This window comes from Schistocerca piceifrons, chromosome 2, assembly GCF_021461385.2.
Source record: "Schistocerca piceifrons isolate TAMUIC-IGC-003096 chromosome 2, iqSchPice1.1, whole genome shotgun sequence".
NCBI classification, from domain to species: domain Eukaryota; kingdom Metazoa; phylum Arthropoda; class Insecta; order Orthoptera; family Acrididae; genus Schistocerca; species Schistocerca piceifrons.
The window spans coordinates 132,469,995-132,493,235 of record NC_060139.1 but is presented as its reverse complement, the minus strand read 5'-3'; the positions used below and the strand labels follow the sequence as shown (position 1 = coordinate 132,493,235).

Sequence of the window (23,241 nt, the reverse complement as noted above, 5' to 3'; positions counted from 1 at the left end):
CTACGGCACTGCGTAGGATCCCTACGGTCTTGGCGTGCATCCGTGCGTCGCTGCGGTCCGGTCCCAGGTCGACGGGCACGTGCACCTTCCGCCGACCACTGGCGACAACATCGATGTACTGTGGAGACCTCACGCCCCACGTGTTGAGCAATTCGGCGGTACGTCCACCCGGCCTCCCGCATGCCCACTATACGCCCTCGCTCAAAGTCCGTCAACTGCACATACGGTTCACGTCCAGGCTGTCGCGGCATGCTACCAGTGTTAAAGACTGCGATGGCGCTCCGTATGCCACGGCAAACTGGCTGACACTGACGGCGGCGGTGCACAAATGCTGCACAGCTAGCGCCATTCGACGGCCAACACCGCGGTTCCTGGTGTGTCCGCTGTGCCGTGCATGTGATCATTGCTTGTACAGCCCTCTCGCAGTGTCCGGAGCAAGTATGGTGGGTCTGACACACCGGTGTCAATGTGTTCTTTTTTCCATTTCCAGGAGTGTACTTTCATATACCATGGATCATTTTGTATGATATATTGTAATGATGTGGAACAAGTCATTTTACATTCACATCGCAAATTAACGCGTAAGTATTTATGAATGTGTGAACATTTATAAGATTTCTTTTTTTTTAATACAATGCGGACGGTATTTGCTTCGTGATACATTACTCGTGTTAAAATGGACCTTTTACCAATTGGAAAAAGGTCGATATCGTGTTGATGTATGGCTATTGTGATCAAAATGCCCAACGGGCGTGTGCTATGTATGCTGCTCGGTATCCTGGACGACATCATCCAAGTGTCCGGACCGTTCGCCGGATACTTACGTTATTTAAGGAAACAGGAAGTTTTCAGCCACATGTGAAACGTCAACCACGACCTGCAACTAATGATAATGCACAAGTAGGTGTTTTAGCTGCTGTCGCGGCTAATCCGCACATCAGTAGCAGACAAATTGCGCGAGAATCGAGAATCTCAAAAACCTCGGTGTTGAGAATGCACCCGTACCATATTTCTATGCACCAGGAATTGCATCGCGACGACTTTGAACGTCGTGTACACTTCTGCCACTGGGCACAAGAGAAATTACGGGACGATGACAGATTTTTTGCACGCGTTCTATTTAGCGACGAAGCGTCATTCACCAACAGCGGTAACGTAAACCGGCATAATATGCACTATTGGGCAATGGAAAATCCACGATGGCTGCGACAAGTGGAACATCGGCGACCTTGGCGGGTTAATGTATGGTGTGGCATTATGGAAGGAAGGATAATTGGCCCCCATTTTATCGATGGCAATCAAAATGGTGCAATGTATGCTGATTTACCACTTAATGTTCTACCGATGTTACTACAAGATGTTTCACTGCATGACAGAATGGCGATGTACTTCCAACATGATGGATGTCCGGCGCATAGCTCGCGTGCGGTTGAAGCGGTATTGAATAGCATATTTCATGACAGGTGGATTGACCTGCACGTTCACCGGATCTGACGTCCCCGGATTTCTTTCTGTGACGAAAGTTGAAGGATATTTGCTATCGTGATCCACCGACAACACCTGACAACATGCGTCAGCGGATTGTCAATGCATGTGCGAACGTTACGGAAGGCGAACTACTCGCTGTTGAGAGGAATGTCGTTACACGTATTGCCAAATGCATTGAGGTTGACGGACATCATTTTGAGCATTTATTGCATTAATGTGGTATTTACAGGTAATCACGCTGTAACAGCATGCGTTCTCAGAAATGATAAGTTCACAAAGGTACGTGTATCACATTGGAACAACGGAAATAAAATGTACAAACGTACCTACGTTCTGTATTTAAATTTAAAAAACCTTCCTGTTACCAACTGTTCGTCTAAAATTGTGAGCCATAATGTTTGTGACTATTACAGCGCCATCTATCACAAAGCGAAAAAAGTGGTCCAACTAAAACATTCATATTTCTTTACGTACTACACGAATATGTAATAAAAAATGGGGGTTCCTACTTTAAAAAAACGCAGTTCATATCCGTTTGACCTATGGCAGCGCCATCTAGCGGGCCAACCAAAGCTCCATCTCGTTTCTCCCTTCAAGCTAGACGAGTTTCGTTCTTTGTAGTTTTTTCGTTTGTCGCTTATTTCGTGAGATATTTGGCCCGGTCACGATCAATGGACCACCCTGTATATTGTAATAAAATCAGACTGCATGTCAGTATGTGTTATAGCTGTACTGACAGTAAACCTATTTTGTGGGTTTCTGAATCAGTTGTAGTATATTATATATTATGTTATGAGTTTTTTCATACAGTAATCAATTTGAGGCGCTGACAAGGCAAACTCCCCATCGCACCCCACTCAGATTTTGTGGTAAGAGGGCCCAGTGGACAGCCCGTCAAAACCTGAACACAGATCAAGCACGAAAACAGGAGGAAGGTGTACTGAAAAAAGCGAAATAGAAACAGAGAACGGTCCAAGAACAAAAACTCCAGTCTCGAGCGGCCTCATACGGCAAGAGCGCCGTGGTTAAATGGTCACGGTGTTGCAGTACCAAGCAGGAGAGCTGAGTTCAATCTTCCCCCGTACGAATTTTTTTTTTCGCTGTTCGTTGTATACAAATTTGTGTCTGTGCCGTGGTGTAACGTCCGTAAGTGGCTTTGAAACGGGAACCGCAAACCCTTGATGACAAGGCGACAAGTAAACCGAATGCTCCACTGGAAAACACGTCTGGTGTGTCATACACGGCATTAGTGAAAGCACAGGTGTCATATGATATTAATTTCTTACCGACGCACCTAATTTGAACACTTGGCGAGATATGCCTTCTTGCCCAGTTTAGGTGTTCGTTTGAATGTGATGTGATCACACTCAAGGAAATGATGAAAACATAATAGTTTGTCATATACTGAAGCGCCAAAGAAACTGGTGTAGGCATGCGTATTCAAACAGAGATATGTAAACAGGCAGAATACGGCCCTCCGGTCGGCAACGCCTATATAAGACTACAAGTGTCTGGCGCAGTTGTTAGATCGATTACTGCTGCTACAATGGAGGGTTATCAAGATTTAAATGAGTCTGAACATGGTATTGTAGTCGGCGTACGAGCGATGGGACACAGCATCTTCGACGTAGCGATGAAGTGGGGATTTCCACGTACGAACGTTTCACGAGTGTGCCATGAATATCACAAATCCGGTAAAACAACAAATCGCCGACATAGCTGCGGCCGGAAAAAAAAAATCCTACAAGAGCGGGATCGACGACAACTGAAAAGATTCGTTCAACGTGACAGACGTGCAACCTTTCCGCAACTTGCTGCAGATTGCAATGCTGGATCGCTGGACCATGGACAAGTGTCAGAGTGCGAACCATTCAACGAAACTTCATTGATATGGACTTCCGGAGCAGAAGGCCCACTCGTGTACCCTTGATGACTACACGACACAAAGCTTTACGCCTCGCCTGGGCCTGTCAACACCAACATTGGACTGTTGATCACTGGAAAAATGTCGGCTGGTCGGACGAATCTCGTTTCAAGTTGTATCGAGCGGATGGACCTGTACGGGTATGGCGACAACCTCATGAATCAATGGACACTGCATGTCAGCAGGGGACTGTTCAAGCTGGTGGAGGCTCTGTAATGGTGTGGGGTGTGTGCAGTTGGAGAGATATGGGACTCCTGACACGTCTAGATACGACTCTGACAAGGGACACGTACGTAAGCATCCTGTCTGACCACCTGCATCCATTTATATTCATTGTTCATTCCGACGAACTTGAGCAATTTCAGCAGGACAATGCGAGGCACCACACGTCCAGTATTGCTACAGAGTGGCTCCAGGAACACTCTTCTGAGTTTAAACATTTCCGCTGGCCACCAGACTCCCCAGACATAAACATTATTGATGATCTGTGGGATGCTTTGCAGTGCGCTGTTCAGAAGAGATCTCCACCCATCTCGTACTCTTACAGATTTATGGACAGCCGTGCAAGATTCGTGGTGACAATTCCCTCCCTTTAGACATCAGTGGAGCCCACGCCACATCGTGTTGCGGCACTTTTGCGTACTCGCGGGGCCGCTACGCGATATTGGGCAGGTATATACCAGATTAGATTAGATTAGATTAGATTAGATTAATACTAGTTCCATTGATCATGAATACGATATTTCGTAATGATGTGGAACGAGTCGAATTTTCTAATACATGACATAATTTGGTTAATTTAACAACATACTTAAGTTAATATAACAACTTTATTTTTTTGTTTTTTGTTTTTCTTAATTTTTTTATTTTTATTTTTTATTTTTTAAATATTTTTTTTCTTTTTTTTTCTTAATTTATATCTAAAAATTCCTCTATGGAGTAGAAGGAGTTGTCATTCAGAAATTCTTTTAATTTCTTCTTAAATACTTGTTGGTTTTCTGTCAGACTTTTGATACTATTTGGTAAGTGACTAAAGACTTTAGTGCCAGTATAATTCACCCCTTTCTGTGCCAAAGTTAGATTTAATCTTGAATAGTGAAGATCATCCTTTCTCCTAGTATTGTAGTTATGCACACTGCTATTACTTTTGAATTGGGTTTGGTTGTCAATAACAAATTTCATAAGAGAGTATATATACTGAGAAGCTACTGTGAATATCCCTAGATCCTTAAATAAATGTCTGCAGGATGATCTTGGGTGGACTCCAGCTATTATTCTGATTACACGCTTTTGTGCAATAAATACTTTATTCCTCAGTGATGAATTCCCCCAAAATATGATGGCATATGAAAGCAATGAGTGAAAAAAGGCGTAGTAAGCTAATTTACTAAGATGTTTATCACCAAAATTTGCAATGACCCTTATTGCATAAGTAGCTGAACTCAAACGTTTCAGCAGATCATCAATGTGTTTCTTCCAATTTAATCTCTCATCAATGGACACACCTAAAAATTTGGAATATTCTACCTTAGCTATATGCTTCTGATTAAGGTCTATATTTATTAATGGCATCATACCATTCTCTGTACGGAACTGTATGTACTGTGTCTTATCAAAATTCAGTGAGAGTCCGTTTACAAGGAACCACTTAGTAATTTTCTGAAAGACAGTATTGACAATTTCATCAATTAATTCTTGTTTGTCAGGTGTGATTACTATACTTGTATCATCAGCAAAGAGAACTAACTTTGCCTCTTCATGAATATAGAATGACAAGTCATTAATATATAATAAGAACAACAAAGGACCCAAGACTGACCCTTGTGGAACCCCATTCTTGATAGTTCCCCAGTTTGAGGGATGTGCTGATCTTTGCATGTTACGAGAACTACTTTCTTTGGCTCTTCAGTGTATAAGCGGCAACGAATGAAACCAAGAGTTTCATAATCACACAATTTACCTGTGCTCTTTCAAAAGATATACCTTTAAACTTTTTGAAGTTGCGTTTTGGAAGTTTTGACTCTTGAATTCTTTAGTTCTAATATAGCTCACACTTCTGTGAGACGTCTATGTGGTATCTCGCCTGCTCTCACTATTCATCACGTTACTTGCGACGGTAACGTATTCTTAATACCACATGACTAATATTCTATAACCAATATATAACGGCAAGAGTACAGAAACAGAACAATTATTTCATTGACCGGATGGACAGTTCATAATGTGAAAAAATAATAATAAATGCCACGTGTGGGTTTCTAACAGTTCGCCCACTAAACAATCCAACACCATGACCACTTAACCACGACGCCGCAGCTGTTTATGATCACTCAATAGTGGACTTGTTAAGCTTGAACCATTCACTGTTTCTACTTTTTTTTTCACAGTTCAGTACACCTTCTTCCTGTTTTCATGTTTGATCTGTGTTCAGGTTTTGACAGGGTATTCATTGGGCCTTCTTACCACTAAATCTGAAGGGGTGGATTGTGAGAATCGGCCAGCCACGGTGGCCGAGCGGTTATAGGCGCTTCAGTCCGGAACTGCGCGACTGCTACTGTCGCAGGTTCGAATCCTGCCTCGGGCATGGATGTGTGTGATGTCCTTAGGTTAGTTAGGTTTAAGTAGTTTTAAGTTCTAGGGGACTGATGACGTCACATGTTAAGTCCCATCGTGCTCAGAGCCATTTGAACCATTTTGTGAGAATCATAAAGGCCTAAAGCACACTACCCTCGATTGTGAGATTGTAGCATTTATTCATGCTTCTGAAATCTGTTGATCTTATGGTGAGTCAGGTTTATCTGTGCTGTAGGCCAGCACTGTACATATGAAAATTCACGTAAAGCTGTATCACTGGTTTTTCTGATATTTACTTAAATGTGGGATCGATGGCGGTGTGCTTTAGGCCCTTATGGATCTCAGCGCCTTATTTGTGTTCTAGTCAAGTGATCAACTTGGTAAACATTACTAATTGAGTTTAATCGCTTCCACAAATGGGACTTTTTGGAGTTCTTTGTTTACTGTGCGGTAATCGGCTTTCATTTGCAGTGTAACTATGAACTACGTTGAATCTATTTTAAATGCTAACATAAAAGTAAAGCTGTGAGGCAGGGTCGTGAGTCGTGCTTGGATAACTCAGTCGGTAGTGCACTTGCCCGGGAAAGGCAAAGGTCCCGAGTTCAAATCTCTGTCCGACACAAAACCTTAATCTGCCAGAAGTTTCATATCAACACACACCCCGCTGCAGAATGAAAATCTGATTCCAGGGACATAAAAGTAAATTACCAGGAAACGTTAGCGGCAAAGGAGCTAGTAGGGCCTCCGAGAACAGATCCTTGATTGAGAGAGTCACGAAATCAAATAAGCGTGACTGCAAGCGAACATTTAACAAGGAAAGGAAGTGTACTGTTAGCACAAGTTGCGTGGATGCAGCGTAAGAATATCCCATTTTCGGCCCGGAAGTAAATTCTTGAACTAATACATCTGTTAGGGATTTTCTACATTTGCCTGAAAAAATGGAAAAGCACGAAAACTCCCAGTTACACAAAAATGCTAACTGGAGATTTGCGAAAACTTACACATTATTTCGTTATTGCCTTAATTATGTACAAAACAACGAAGTTCCACAAAAACAATTCTTTCTTTTGTCAGATAAATTATACATATTATTATTATTATTATTATTAGTAGTAGTAGTAGTAGTGTTGTTACTGCCAGTGGCGATAGTTTTATAAACTTGTTGATAGGCGTAACTGTTATACAGCAGTTGCTATTAATTCCACGCTCTCAATTTTATTTGAATCTAAATATTTACGTACACCTGGAATGTATACTCACGAGCTGCCACTGATTTCTGCTGAAGTATTGCACGCACTTGTAGGTATTTGTTATACAGCAGAATTTTCTGTTGACATAAACAGCAAGAAATGAACCAAGTACTCGAAATAAAATACGTTTGTGTACTTCATTTATTGATATTCTTAGTCTGTATGTATCCGCCAAACTACAGGCAGGACGTACTGATGCTTCATCACAGTATAGACAGAAACTACTGATCCGCCAGTACATGGAGTTGGGGGTTGGGTTGTTTGGGGAAGGAGACCAGACAGCGAGGTCATCGGTCTCATCGGATTAGGGAAGGAAGTTGGCCGTGCCCTTTTGCAAGGAACCATCCCGGCATTTGCCTGGAGCGATTTAGGGAAATCACAGAAAACCTAAATCAGGATGGCCGGACGCGGGATTGAACCGTCGTCCTCCCGAATGTGAGTCCAGTGTCTAACCACTGCGTCACCTCGCTCGGTCACGGAGTCTATAATCCGATATTCTTACTGCATACTGTTGAGAAAATTTGTTGTTTAAATTCAAACTTAATGCAATTAAAAAAGGTAAAACTGTCACTGACCTGAACTCCGGATTGACTTACCTGGCCAGACATAAGGAGATACAGTTTAATTTGGACCCCAAACCATGTAGTATTTCAACATTATTCGCATTAATGAACATCACCAAAGGTGTAAGAGCTGACAACTGATGGAGAAAAACCCTAGGACTGATCAGAGATTGTATCCTAGGCCTTGAGACCTCATGTATTGTACTTGACCACTGAGCTACTGAGCCACACTGAGAATCAAATATAAAGGAAAATATTTATTTTGGATCATTAAATAATTCCTGCACAAAGCACAATGTCATAGTTGCTTATTACTTTGTTGAAACTAGCACTAGAATACTTCTTCTTTAGTTTTTATGTTTTGATAGCACTATTTTTTCTTTCTTTCTTTCTTTATAAAAGTATTATTTGTACCATTAACATTGGTAGTGGTGGAAATTAACCATGTTGATAATGGAAATTCTGGATAATGTAGTCATATAGACAGTGGTGCAGAGCGTAGGTATTCTCAGGAAGTCTGCAGTCCTGAGAAGGAATGGATTTCCAGTATCTTTACCCAAGCAGTTTTGAGGTGCTTACAACAATTACGCACTGAAGATATGTATAAAGTTTTATTAAACATTAACATCTGTGATACTGTGAAGAATATAATGAAATATGAATTCTGTGAAAATATGATGTACTTTCTATCACTGAACTGCATTTCAGCGTTAGCGAAGAAACTCTCAGAAATTTTATTTGACAGCAAACATGCAAGACCCTCTAATAATAAAAAACGTGCATGATGTAAGTTTACTAACTAATCTGTTGATGCATCATCATTGAAGATCATTTACTTTTGTATTAATGAATTTAAACATTGTTGGACAAGTCCTGAAGACGAAGCATGCTCCGACAGTCCAATTGAGGTCCCACCAAGGAAGCCACTGACAAAATCCATGATATGGTAATGCAAGACCGCTGAATAAAAATTTATGATATTACATGTCAACTGAGTGAGTGCTTAATATCCTGCACAGAGAATGAAGAAGCTGTGTACGAGGTGGGTGCCGCAGTTGCTCAGTCAGCCAAAAACACACCTGTGCACATTTCAACACAACATCTGCCAATGTTCAGTTGCAATCCACATGACTTTTTGTGCTGATTTATGACTCTTGATGAAACCTGGATCCATCATTACACACCAATTTCAAAAAGGTAGTCAAATCAATGGACAAAGGCTGGTGAAAGTGCTCTGAAGAAGGGCAAGACCATTTTGTCAGTTGGTAAGTTGATAGCCACTGTTTTTTGGGTTTCCTAAGGGATAATCCTCATTGGTTACTTAGGAAAAAGCAGAAGCATAACTGATGACTATTATCCTTCCAAGGTTAGCATGGAAAAAATTGCTTTTTCGCCAGGATAATGCACCACCTCACATATCAGTGATAACAATGGTGAAAGTGCATGAATTTGGCTTTTAATCGATTCCTCATCCATGCTATTCACTGGACTTAGCCCCAAGTGACTTCTTCCTGTTTCCTAACTTGATACTTTGTCTTACTGGGAAGAAATTTTCAGCAAATGAGGAGGTGATAGTAGCAGTCAGTCAGTATTCTGCAGTCTGATGAACCTATTTTACCAATTGGATGAAAAAGCTGGAGGATCATGGGACAAAGTGTACATCCATCAAAGGAGATTATGCCAAGATACAAGGTCAGTTGTTTACAAAATATACATTTGGACTTGCTTTCTTACCAGACTTATAAAACCAGCCTCATATGTCCAAATGTTTAGGGTATCATCCAGAACTGGTCCAAAGATTTTTATCTGTCACGTATCCCTTCTTTCGTCTCTGCCAGTAATTCATCAACATACCAGTTGCAACAGGGATTGGAGTTTACAATAGCTCCTCCCTGTACTGGCTAGGCCAGTCGGTTCAAAGGTTGGAGGACAGTTGGGGCACATTACTTCAAACAAGTTCACACCTAGTAAAGCACTATAGGGTTACAAGGAAACTGTGTGTTGGGGATAACTTTATCTTTGATTTTTGTGATCATTATAAGGCATAAGGCTCTCAGCATGTGTCATTACTGAAGATTTGGCTCTTTTCAACAAACTACCCTCTTATCTGGCTTATTCTTCTTTTAATGTGTTTTGTACTTGGGGTTCATTGTGCAAATAAATTATGAGCCCAGAACCACAGGTAAAAAAGACAGTCTATCATCTAGTAACTTATCATAGTAAAATATTTTGTCAAATATTTTAAAGTACTGGGTGGCAGAAGAAACTACTGTTGTAAATGGGTGTTGACAGTACCTGCTTCAAAAATTCAGGAGTAAAACTGAACACAGTGTGCCAGGCCAGCATAAGAACTAAAATCCGACACCAGGCTAAGATTCTCACATTTACGGTGTTTAATTCTTTTAGTCTACAGTGTGTCTTTCCGGAGGTCATCAAAATTGATATTTGTACTATGTCACCCCTTTCCTTACAACATTTCGTTTATAATTAACATCAAAGCTGACATTTCATGCACATCACAGCTGGTTGATAGGAAATTTGCTAATTTAAAACCACACTTCAAAGGGCATTATCTATGAATAACACAAAAGTGTGTGTCAATAATTGGCACAAATGAGCTTTAAGAATTTGCTGAGAGAGAAAATATAAAATCTAATAAGCAGCACAAATTTAACAGTCTCATAACTTTTGAACTGTGTGTGGCTTAGAATTTTCCTTTATGCTTGTTATCTATGTGTATATTCTCAACGACTGTGGAGTGCATAGCAGGAGCCTTGCAACAATTTGTCAGCAAATGTAATTGAAGCTAAAAGAAAAAGTTCATAATCAATAATCAGTTTGTCATTTAACAAATTTTTTGATGTCTACTTACAATCATGGACAAATTCCATTAAGTAAAGTTAATTGACAGTACTATCAGAATGGAAAATATTTCAGCTCATTGTGGTAAACCTCTGAACCTGTAGTAACTGATGAAATTTCTTATTTTACACATTGCAACTAATCTTATCAAAATCTATAAACCGAGGTACAATGGACAAACGGTTTACTGTGTATTGCCTTTTTGTATTCCACTGTAAAATTAAAATTTAGTGTGCGAAATCTGACAAACTGTATGTTCAATCCCACCCCTCGATTCTTTAAAGAATCACATTCCCATGTATACAGCATTTTGTAGGTCTCTTCAATTTTAGATGTTGACACTGTATGCAAAGTGTGTAGCAAACATAGTAGTAAGGAAGTAATAAATTAAAACGGCATGCTTGACACTGAAGTTTTACCAAATGAACAGTAAACATTTAGTAAGTAATGAATTGCTTTCATTTTATTATTTTGTGGATCTGTAAGCAAAGGAACATTCACAAATTATGGAAAAACTGTTAGATGTCATGAGGTGCTCTCATTCTCAAATACTGAGTTTGCATACTGTGAGTCACTGCTTCGGAGCATATACATTGTTTCTAACTTCAATACTTAGTCTGTTAAACTTTTAATGTAAGATTATACCTCTTTATGAGTAAATTAATTATGGCAGCATTTTAAATTTGGTCAATAATCTCTCAAAATTTTGAAAATGAGGTTTTTGTTGCTCCTGGAGGCCATTAGACAGGCAACCTGCAAGTACAACTGGGTGACCACTTTAGCCATTTAGTAATTTATATATCTTCATAGGGCATGTTCTAACACAGTCACATGCAGCTAGTTGACAAAACATACTGTGGACAAACGCAGGCTGTAAATGCGATCTTGGGATGGTGAGGTGTCAAAAGTTTTACTTTGGACACTGTTACTTCTTACCTTTCTCCTTGCTGTAGATTTTTTCAATTCATTGCCATCACTATTAATGAACACAGATGTCTTCATCACTTACCATTATCAGTTTTATCAACAAATGAGTCATCTTTGTCAGATAGCTGATTATGCTGGGCTACCAACACCAAAATCTGATTTTTCCAATATCAGAATTTATCAGTGAAACCAATCATTTTTGACATTTACAGTCTTGTGATGCTCCACTTGCTAATATAACTGAACTGATGTTTCAAATGCTGCAGTGTGGGTTGCTTGTGGAGTACACTGAAACAATGGTACCACATTCTGTCAGCAGGTGAAAATGTGGCACTACAAGCATTCAGAATGAAATAAGTTTCCTGTTTTGATGTTGGTATGCTGTTTGCCCCCTGATGAGTATTTCATTTGCGAAATGACTGTTGGAGTAAATGGGTAAAAAGGTGTAAGTTTTCCATACACAATGTAATGGCTATTGCCAAGAAAGACTGAACACTGCCAATAAGTACTTTTATTTGAATGGCAGCAATAGCAGTGCTGCATTGTGGGAATATCACTCACACAAAGATGGATAGAGGTCCCATGGGAATAAATTCGCCAAAAAATATGATCAAGAACTTTGGAGAACAGATGAATTAGTTGGTGCGGCAGGGAGAGGGAGGTAGCCCATTTCCATAGCAGCTGTTGATCGAGTTGCTGTATCTATGGCTGATCATGCAGCACATGCCTCAAATCGTGCAGCCAGTGCTCTAGCTGTGTCGTTGAAACTGAAGCTTGTGATAAGATTAATGCAGAATTTGAGCCGGCAGTGCATGTGAAGAAGTTAAACAACATGACAAAAGAAATGAAAGTCTTACCTATCAGTGTTCAAATTAATGAATGGTGTAGCCCTTCTTGACAAAGGTGAAACCTTTTCACAAATCGACAACGTTCACCGACTTGGACTCCCAAATACCTCAGACCAAAAGCAGAATTGATGAAGGCAGTGAAGTGGAAACAGTCATTTTTACCACAAAAAAATTGGGAAACGTTTGAAGTGATAGTGCAAAGCAGATTCTCATCCTCCAGAGACCTACGAGCTCTGAATGTAGGAAACAAATATGTAATATACTTCATTTTTTAAGCTTATGAATTTTACTTGGGTATGTCAATCTTTTACAACTGATATCAGTTTTAGGATGCATAATTACCCATAATTTATTGAAAACTTAACACATAAGACACTATTGTTGCCAACCGTGACATGATGTGAGCAGTATGAATGGCTTTTCATTTATAACCGATTTTACATTAGGTGGCCACAGTGACTATATTTCGTCTTTCATTGCTAAGAAATAGACATTTTGCAGTAGGTAGAAACATCTGCAACTACACAGTCTTATGTGGAGTAAGTATTGCATGTACAGTAGATGGAACTGGAAATTCAATTTAGGACAGTGACACTTGTTAATACGTAAGCTAACTGCACAATCATTTCCATTTATACCTTTATTAAGCAAGTATTCAATTACAAATATTTATAAAATTTACTTCACACATAATACTACAGAGTAACTCTTCAGTCATGTCCATATGACAAAGGTAGATGCCATAAACATCCGTTAAGACTAAATTTGTAAAAAAATATTCCTCTTGTCAAATTTCATCTTGTGGCTTTGAATTAAAAATTTGTTTTCATCATGAGATCATTTACAAATTTAGAGACAATGAGATTCCCTATGACATTCCACTAACTACACATTTAACAGTTATTTCTTCAACAGTGGATAAAACAGAACAGAAATGTCATATGGAAAAATTACATCAGAAGAAAATGCAAGTATTATTTGGCATTTCAGATCTGATTTGGAATAGATAGGGTAAAGCCACACTATAGAAGTTTCTTCACTGAGTCAACTTCAACTTTATCCTTAAGGTGAAAGATCAAATTATGGCAAGATATGAGTATTTCCACAGACTTGCATTTTTTCCTGTATTTTAAGTGCAATGAACTGCAAAGCCGTAACATGTCATGTCTGTGAATGTTTAACATTTATATAAATTATATCACAGAGCTGTTGAGCATAGTGGATAAAACTATAGTACCTTATTTATTACACAATGCCAGAGCATCCTGCTTTAATGAAAACACAAATATTTGCTCTTGTTTGGAAATTGGTCATCACAACCCTTTAAATGCCCCAAATCCATTTGATTGTTATACATTATGTAATAGTACAGGCACTAAAAACAATCCATTCTAAAATAAAGCTATACACTGAACAAAAAACAGGAATGTATGTATGTAATACTAGGTTGTTTGGTATTGCACGATGCAAATATCTTGCAAGAACTGCTTGCAAATTTTTGCTATTATAAAACAATAATAAACTAAAATTGTGACTATAGAATTGAACAAACAAACCACAAATCTGAGTGACAGAGATTCAGACTTTAACAACTTTGTAAAAGTTAGGTCATCAATGATATAAATAGGAACAATACAAAATTAATGATGTCATTTTGTATTAAGTCTTTTTGGAAATCAATACTCCAGTGGTTATGATCTGAGACTTAAGACTCTCAAACACCTTTCATGACACTTCATATGTTTCTGGGAAGTATTACAAGCAATGTCATTGCACTGCACCTCAAGCATTTCACTAAATACTATAGTATTCGCTGCAAAGACTAAATGAAATTATCAACTATCAGTCAGTGTTTGATAATACCAAAACCTATTTCCTTTTTATTTGGCACACTACTATGAAAATAGACGAATATCAGGTAGTCTATGCAGCAATTTCGTACATGACATGAATTTACAAAGCTGGAATTGCTTTAATGTTTGTGGTATGTATGAATAATAAACATATAACATTTAAGTTAACACAAACTCTGAACACAATGCATTTTAAGAGTTACTGAAAGCACAAATATTGTGGACACACTAGACAGTTTGGAAGATTTTGGCACCATATGAATTGATACTTCCAGATTGTAATCCACAAAACTAAAGCTACACTACTGATTGTTCTTCCATTACTGAATCACTGATTTCTAATTTTTGCAGGCTGCATCACACAATCAGCACAAGAAAATTTAGTTTTAATACTGGTAACAAAAATACCTTTCAATTTTAAACTATAAAATCTGTCACATAAAACAGTGATTATTTCTTTCTTTAAATCACCTTACAAATACAATTTGTACTATAAACTAGTCCGTTCACAACACTGCAAAATTTAATGCGGAGACTACAACACCAAGCTCACAGCCTCAGAAATCACATTTAACAATCACTCGGCATTTTCTACTGATCCGCTGGCACAATGTACATGAAGCCGCAGCAGGAACACTTCACCTGGAAAGAAGATTCTCTGAGTTAACACCACTTTTTTATAAATTTTAAATTTAAATGACCAGTTTTTATAATTTTAGATTTTTCATTTTGCTTCTTGAACTGAAGACTACTTTTATTAAGACAGTCCAAATAATTATAAGTTTATAGTTACATGCAACAGAATTACAGTAAACACTTTAGTACAGTGAACTGCTAACTTTCCAGCCAAAAGAAGAAACACTTCAAGGATTTCATGTTACTAACTGAACAGTACAAAACTTTCACAGTTCACGTAAGCTTTTTGTTTTCATGCAGGCTGTCCCAAAAGGAATGGTCAATGTTCTGGGACATTACAGCAATTGTCATTGAAAGCAACAGAAATAGCGAATGTGGGCCTTAAAATGCATACTGTAAGAGCTATGAACTTTTTCAGAGGAAGTGACATGCTTCATAGCAGCAGATATGACAGTACTCATAGCTCCTAAGGTATGCATTTTAGACACTTTACTAGTCTGCTTGAAATGATCATTCCTGTTATTTCCCCCTAAATATTTACCACTGCTTCTGGGACACTATATTGAAACAAAACATTTAATTCTTCTCAAAATCATTCCCGTCATTTACATGTATTCTCTCTCCAGTATTCACTGTATTTCCTATTCAATGTTTTTTGTAAGTGATTTTTCTATGAGCTGTAAGTTCATCTAGCATATTAAGAATTGCTTCAGATGGCTCAAATGTTACCACAATTGACAGATTAGTGAATGAGTTCTCATGTAATTTTGATCCCTGTCTCACTCTTTACAGTTCTGAGTGCTGTCAGAATTTTATACTTGAGAACAACCAACAAATTTATATACTGGAAGTAAGCAAGTACACATTGTTTAAAGAGGGAAATCATCAAGCAGTACTGTTTTTGAATATCAGAACTGAAATTTATTTAAAAATTATAGTGCTATGCAAATTATGTAAAGGCCTTTGATAATCATGTTTTTGGAAAGAAGCAGAAGTACATTCTTACTGTATTTCACTCCAGATAAATTTGTTTTGTTGAATAATAAGATAATGGTGAAATTTAATAAATTGACAATATTACAGTCTACGAAAAGCATCTACCATGATTGCATGTGTTTTACTCAATGCAGAACCAATATCGAAGAAATTGAACCAGTAATTATGTTATGTATGTAAACTTAGACAAAAGTATATATTTAAGGAAGGGCAGAGGGTACATTCAAACTGATTTTATCCGGGTAAAGGAGACCATATTTGCAAAATAACTAAGCTGGGGTATATCTTGTCACTGGAGCCTAGGCAGGGAGCATATTTTACAAAAGCAAGCTGGTTCTGAATTACTGGAACTGGTTCTCAATATCCCACATATTAGTTCTGGGGCATATTAATGTGCGAGCCGGTTCCACAGATTTTTATTGGAGACAGATCTGCAGATTTTGGTGGCCATTGGAGTGCTTCACTGTAGTGCTGACAGTTCATAGAGGGGTGCCATGTGTGGAGGAGCAGTGCCTTGTTTAAGTTGTGCACTGGAATACTTCACCCAAAAGGTAACACATGGGGATGCAGGGTATCAGTGACTTATTGTGCCATCAGGAATCCCTCAATCACAACCAATCGTGTCCAGAACTCAATTCAATTCAATGGCTCCCACACCATGATACCAGGACTAACCACTGAGCCTCTCCAAAATAGGTGATGTCCCCAGGTCACCATCATCCCAGGTAGTCCTGAACTACAATTGCTTCAACAAACTACATGCTTCCCAGTCTCACTAAACAGATTTTTGCAGCACTGCATTAAAGACTCACTACAAATGGGACAGTAATTCCTTACTTTGGTTGCTGACTGAACATTTGTGCAGGATGACTGCTGCAGAATGTCCATTAATTTTTCTCTGAGCACATGCACAGGTGTGAAGGTTACAATGTGCTTGTTGCACAATACATTAATCCTCCCTTGCGTCAGACATGGTCAACCTGAACCTTGAGTATGCTTGCCCTTAGGTCCCAATGCTATTCAGAAGTTGGTCACCATCACATCTGAACAACCCACAAATCTTTATACCGCACAATTCGACCTGCCAGCCAAATGGGGACTATGTAGCCCCTGTTACACTCACTTGTCCTGCTAACACTCTCCAAATATGCTCCACCCTTGTGTTCTCACGGTGATCACTTAACACCTGGTGCTGTTTATGGTCCTCATAAACTACCAGGCCTAGTAATAAACATTAACAGTAATGCTATTTGATCTATCTGTCACAGGAAATTATTACTAACATACACACAAATGGGATGTATGTGCACAAGTTACACTGACATCTGATGAAGTCTTATACGTTCTTCACTTTGTCAGCAGAATATTTTATATGCCGTTTAAGACTCCATCAGCAAGTGTAAATACTGTGGCAACACTTTCTCCATTACACGGAATACACTTTTACGTTAATAACCTGCTGCCAGTTATTAATATTAGGATTTTGTAAGAATGAATCTTATTAGTGTTCACATTTAAACATGAATATGGGAATGTGTCAGGAGCAATGCAATGAACCATTATAGCTGTTTTGTACCATACCTGTTTAAACTCTTCTTTGTCATCATCAGCCTGGGCAAGTCGGTGGTATTGTGAACGATTCTGCATGTACATATCAATGTTTCCATATGGTAACACCGCAGTCTGAAAATTCTGGATAGAAGTACCCAGGTCAATTTTTATGTCCAGTCCTTGAGAGGGTTCCTGTAAAAACAAGTAGGTTTCTAAAAATTTGCTTATTCACCAATTCAAGTAGAAACATGAAACTATCTTTAACATAAAACTGAAGTTCAAAGTATCTGTACAGTTTTATCATTCTAGATTCACTTTCCCCTCCATTTCTTTCCCTGCCTAATTTCTCACTTTCTCTAATGTTAAGGCAAGAGTGTAACCAGGTTTCATTACTGCTGTCTTACTGAACTAATTTCCACTTGGCATAAACCCAATTTTAGAAAATGTAGTAACTTAATTCAAAATTAATACCAGTTTTCACTAAAATGAAGTGACATCCAGGTAAGATCTGAAAATGTTATCACAGACCATAGGAAATTTTTCTTGAACTTTTACACTTCTACATTGTGTATTATAGCCAAGAACTTTTCCAGATTTAAATTTCCTTATTCTGCAGTAACTCATCCTGCTGACACTTTAAAAATTTACTTCTGAACATCAAAGAAAGTGCACAGAATTTAGCTCTTTCAATCACACTGAAGAGAAAAAGAAGTTGCAGAGAAAGAATCTGGACAATTAAGACATACGATTTTGACTCCTTTAACAGCCAAAGGCAGTTTGAATCTATTGGAACTATACAAGATACTGTGAAAGATGGCAATTTCTCCGGGAAATGCTTAAGCAATAATTTCTATATACTCACAAACTGCTGTTATAATCTTAATTGAGGATTAACTTTGTATCTTGACTGCACTGTCAAGTATTTTTGCAGTTCATTAGCATCTGTAATTTTTCACTCTTACTAACATTTAACAGCCATGCTTTGATCAAGGAACATCCAACTTTACTGTAGCCAATTTTTACACTTAGAACTTGTCTGTGACAATATAAACACAGGGTGTACATAAAGTCCACGAAAACTCATTTATTGCACAAGAACAAAACATTGTACCAATATTATTCATGTCACTGAAAAGAAAACCTGATAATTTTTTCCCCCTTTCTTCATGTATACCACCGCAGCGTAGTTTAGTGATTTGCCAATAAGTCAGCACTTCTCACAAACATGGTGAGTTCAAGTGCAGCACGAGCTTTCTCTGTGTTGGAGTTCGACTAAAACAAGTGTGCTACAGCTGTTCAACTGGTGTTGAGAACTAAGTATGGTAAGAAGTCATCAACAAGGAAGGCCATTTACCACTGACAACAAATTTGTTACAATGGGTTGCTTGTGGCCAGCAAAGAGAAGCAGACATCCAAGTGTGATGGAACTGAATGGAGCAGGTATGAGACATTCATATGGGGTCAAAAGAAATTTGAGCGTCTTGCATCCCATGAACTCTAAATGGCTCCGATGACAGCACGTAAAGTCCTGCGACAAGCTATCTATGAAACCATTCAAATTTGAGCTAGTGCAGAAGCTCCACAACCATGACAAAGACAAGCATTTGAGTTCTTTGCTGTAGCAACATTTGAATAAGGATGGGGTAGTGTTGTTGATCACTTAATTTTTAGTGACAAAGCCACTTTCCACACTAATGGGAAAATGAATAGGCATAATTGTCAAATCTGGAATACAAAGCATCTACATGAATGCATTTAATCTGAGCATGATTCCTGAAGGTAAATGTCTTGTGCCTCGTCATGTCGAGAACTGTACAGGCCATTCTTCTTCGCTGAGAGCACTACTACTGGATATTCCTACTTTGACATGTTGCTGCAATGGCTGATGCCTCAAATGCAATCAGACTTTATATTTCAGCAAGATTTGGCTCCACTCCATTTTCACTGTGAAGTACGTGGGTACCTGAACACACAGCTCGATGGAGTAGCCGTGCTACAGCAGGGGACAGCTGTTTCATGAAATTGCTTCCCCCAATCGCCAGATCTCACTCTCAGTGACTTGTGTGGGGACACAAATATATTGTGTATATACCACCTCTGCCACATGATGTAGCAGAGCTCTGGGAGAAAATAAGGGAAGTGACTGCCACAGTCAACAATGCCACACTGCAATGGGTATATCCAGAACTGTTACTGTATTGACGCTGCTGGTTCATGTAGCAAATGTTTGTAAAAAGAACTTTAAGAGTCTCTCTTCAAAACGCAATATGTATGACATGTACAATGTTTAGTTCTTGTGCAATAAATAACATTGTTCCCAGACTTTATGTACACCCTGTACAGAAGGTATCATGGGAGGGTGTGGGGGTAAGCAAGCTAACTTACCGGTAACTCAAAAGAAAATTTTGGAGCTGGAGGAGTGAATATTGCTGATAAAGACCCCCATGAGCTTGTACGGCAACCACTGCTGATGCTGCTGCTTCGGCTGCTGCCACAGCCACTGTCATCATTATATGATAAATCATCGAACCATGTTGCTGTCAGTATTTGCATTGCTAGTCCATCTTCTCCATCCCAGTCTCCTTTCTCTGAGAAACTCAAATCTGCAGCACTGATGTCCGAAATACTTAAGCTGCGCATGTCCCTGAAATGGAAACAGATGCATGTAAAAACATTTTATTCAGAAATTTCAAAAGGGTATTACAGAGCAGGAAAAATATAACTGATGGATTGCTGATGGCATGGGCAGTGTCTAAAGGAGTTATACAGGCTATCCCACTGAGACCTCCCCAATTTCATGGACCCAGGAGAGAAAAACCACAGCAGATAGGACAATGAAAAATGCACCACATTGTAGAGCATTTCTAAGACTTTATATTCTCACATCAGAAGTGCCAAGTATCACCACCAGAGTGCAGCATGGTTGCATGAAGTGAAAATAGCTACTCCACAGCAGCACATGCAAGCAGTAGTGTGGTTCGCAGAAACAAAATCCCTGATTACTGTGCAAATTATTGTTGTGTGTATGAATGTGATCCACCTGATGTGAAAACAATTAAGGAATGGTATAGGAAGTTTCTGGCAGGGCACGTTAGGGAGTTTCAGAAGAGACAGTGGAGAGCATCACAGAAACGTTTCTCAGAAGCCCACATAAGTCAATTCGTGAAGCATCAAGGCAACTGTGTGCCTTGAACAACATTGCATTGTTTAGTTCACCAGTATCTTCATATGTGCACTTACAAAGTGCAAATTCTGCAACATCTGACACCAAAGGACAAACCACACTGGCAACAGTTTGCTGCGGATATACTGCAGTGTATTTATATGGGTGCCAGTTTCCTGGAAAGATGTTTATTCTCAGATGAGGCAACCTCTCATCTATCAGGAAGGGTTAATAGGCAAAACTTCCGGATTTGGGGTTAGCAAAACCTGCATGTTGTCATTGAACATGTTTGTGATAGCCCTAAACTAAACGTGTGGTGGGGTTAATGCACGACAGGATTGTTGAACCGTTCTTTGCAATGAGTCAGTGTATCTGGACATGTTTTAGCAGTTTTCTACCCTCTAATGCAAGACTTGCAATCCAATATTTTTCAACAAGATATGGAGCTCCACTGCATTGGTCAGCAGCTGTTTGCAAGTTTCTGGAGAGGAAATTTCCTGATTGTTGGATCTGACACAGAACTCATTGCCTGGCCACCATGTTCACCTGGCTTTCCACCTCTTGATTTCTTCATGTGCAAATTTGTGAAGGACCATGTGTGTGACCAAAATGGACTATATTCCTACGTTGCAACATCATATCACTAATGCAATTGCAACAATAACAGAGGAAATGTTACAAAGAACTTGGCAAAAAATTGAATATAGACTCAATATTTTTCATGCTACAGATGGTTCACATGTAGATGTGTGTGTATGATAAAAAATTCTTGACATGCTCTACAGTGTGGTGCATTTTTCATTGTCTTATCTACTGCAGTTTTTTCCTGGGTCTTTGAAATTGGGGAGGTTTAAGTGGGACACCCTGTATAATGAACAAAAGATGAAATGGAAAGTAGTGAAATCTAACAAGGCTGTGCTTTGGGAATTAGCTTATGAAATGAAAAAGTAAGAAGTGTTTACTAATTAGAGCAGTGTTAACTACCGAAAATATTGATAGCCTAAGAAGAATGGGTAAAATTCAAACAAGCAATATGAAGAGCAATAAACACATAAATTAATTTTGTATCTCCACGCATGTAACTCACTACAAATTTTAGTTGTGAACAGCCCTTTAGCAACTTGACACGATTTAGTTACTGGAGGTTGCCTTGGAGTAATTTGCACTGATGAAAAAGACTAAAAATATTCTGCAGTGATCCCATAGTCTCAAAAGCTGGTTAAAAGTTGTGTGTAAACAGTCTTAAGGGGAGTAATAAGAAAAATTTATTAGTCGTCAAGTTACCAGATACACACAAAAGTTTCTTTACAGGTCTGTTACCTGCACTAGAGTTACAGATCTTTTTAATAAACAATTACACTAAAACTATCACCAAGCTGTTAATTTAAGTCACAAATATCAAATATTTTCAATCCTCCTGAGCAAAATACTACGAAGCTTTGTTTGTATTATACTTTGCAACATAGTTAATGTCAGCAAAACTAATTTTATGAAACTTTACCTGCAAAGATCCATTTGAGAATTGTACAATGGCATTGTCTTTGGTTTCTGAGGCTGTCTAGCCTTCTTTCTGTTGCTGCCAAATGGATCTGCAAACAACTGTGCAGCAAAACGACTGAAATAACCTCGCCTGTAATCTGTAACAAAAAATTAGCTTATTAGTTTCCCATTCATGTGATTGTTATTATATAGATTAGCAAGTGCTGTAAAATGCCTGGTATGCCAGACCTCTGCTGGAGTAAGGCACAACTGTACTAATAAACAGTGAGCAACTACTAACAGGGAAAAGTAAGGGAGTGGTTTAACACCTCTCACTCTTAACTCTGAATTACGCAGTACTGAAGTTCGTGCATATTGTTAAACCACACATTGTCCAGTGTTTTACAAGAGCTACAAGTTGCTCCATCTTGACACTATCATGCCACAGCCAAGAGTGGCCATTGCAGTACAATGGCTACAGCATTTAAGAAAGTTGAGTGAAATAAGGTGTTTATTGTTGGAACAAGGCTGCTACATTCAGCAGCACTTAGTGGGCCCAGATATGAGTGCAACTTCAAAGGATTTCTTGTAAAAAACTGAAGAGAATTTTAGGAGTAGCAAAGTGTGTATTGCTGCTGTAGTGTACTGCAATAGAGGGGAGAGTGTCCCAGCCAGTCCTCTCTCAGTCTGTTCTTTTAAAAAACACAGGAAGTGGCAGGCTAACAACCCTACACAATTTGACAAGAGTCAATGGAGTTTTCTGTCCTTACTCTACAAAGACACTGCAGACACTTTTTAGTTAGGAAGCTTGTGTCAGCAGTAATCACAATGATAAAATTTCTTTGCCATTTCAGTGTTAGAATGGACAAGCCAACAAGGATGAACAAATCCAAGTAGCTGCAGCCACCAAAAGTGAACTGTAGCAGTTGTGACAGATGCAGGGGCTTTAATGTTATTTATTAATCTCCACTTTACACTGGGCGTTTCACTTCAGCTGCCTTACAGAGGCTAATTTTTAGCTCTGAGTGTGTGAGTTCTATTGTCTAAATGTCTCTGGAGTTTAAAAACTGTCCATTTATGTTTGTCTTTGTGTATGTTCAATTTCCTCCTTAACCCTGTTTACTACA

General features: G+C 38.8%; 1 protein-coding gene across 2 annotated transcripts in view; it reads right to left on the bottom strand.

Annotated features, from left to right (window-relative positions):
* Positions 1–13,072: 13,072 nt before the first annotated feature.
* The window catches only part of LOC124777650, a 46,405-nt gene continuing 36,236 nt past the window's right edge, over positions 13,073–23,241 (bottom strand). For both annotated transcript variants that reach the window (XM_047253129.1, XM_047253130.1), the window contains exons 2-5: positions 22,137–22,272; positions 19,858–20,116; positions 17,503–17,664; positions 13,073–14,931 (exon numbers count right to left, since the gene is read on the bottom strand). In XM_047253129.1, coding sequence (XP_047109085.1) covers positions 14,881–14,931; positions 17,503–17,664; positions 19,858–20,116; positions 22,137–22,272 — 608 coding nt within the window. In that variant the 3' untranslated portion in view covers positions 13,073–14,880. The remainder of the gene's footprint in view (positions 14,932–17,502; positions 17,665–19,857; positions 20,117–22,136; positions 22,273–23,241) is intronic.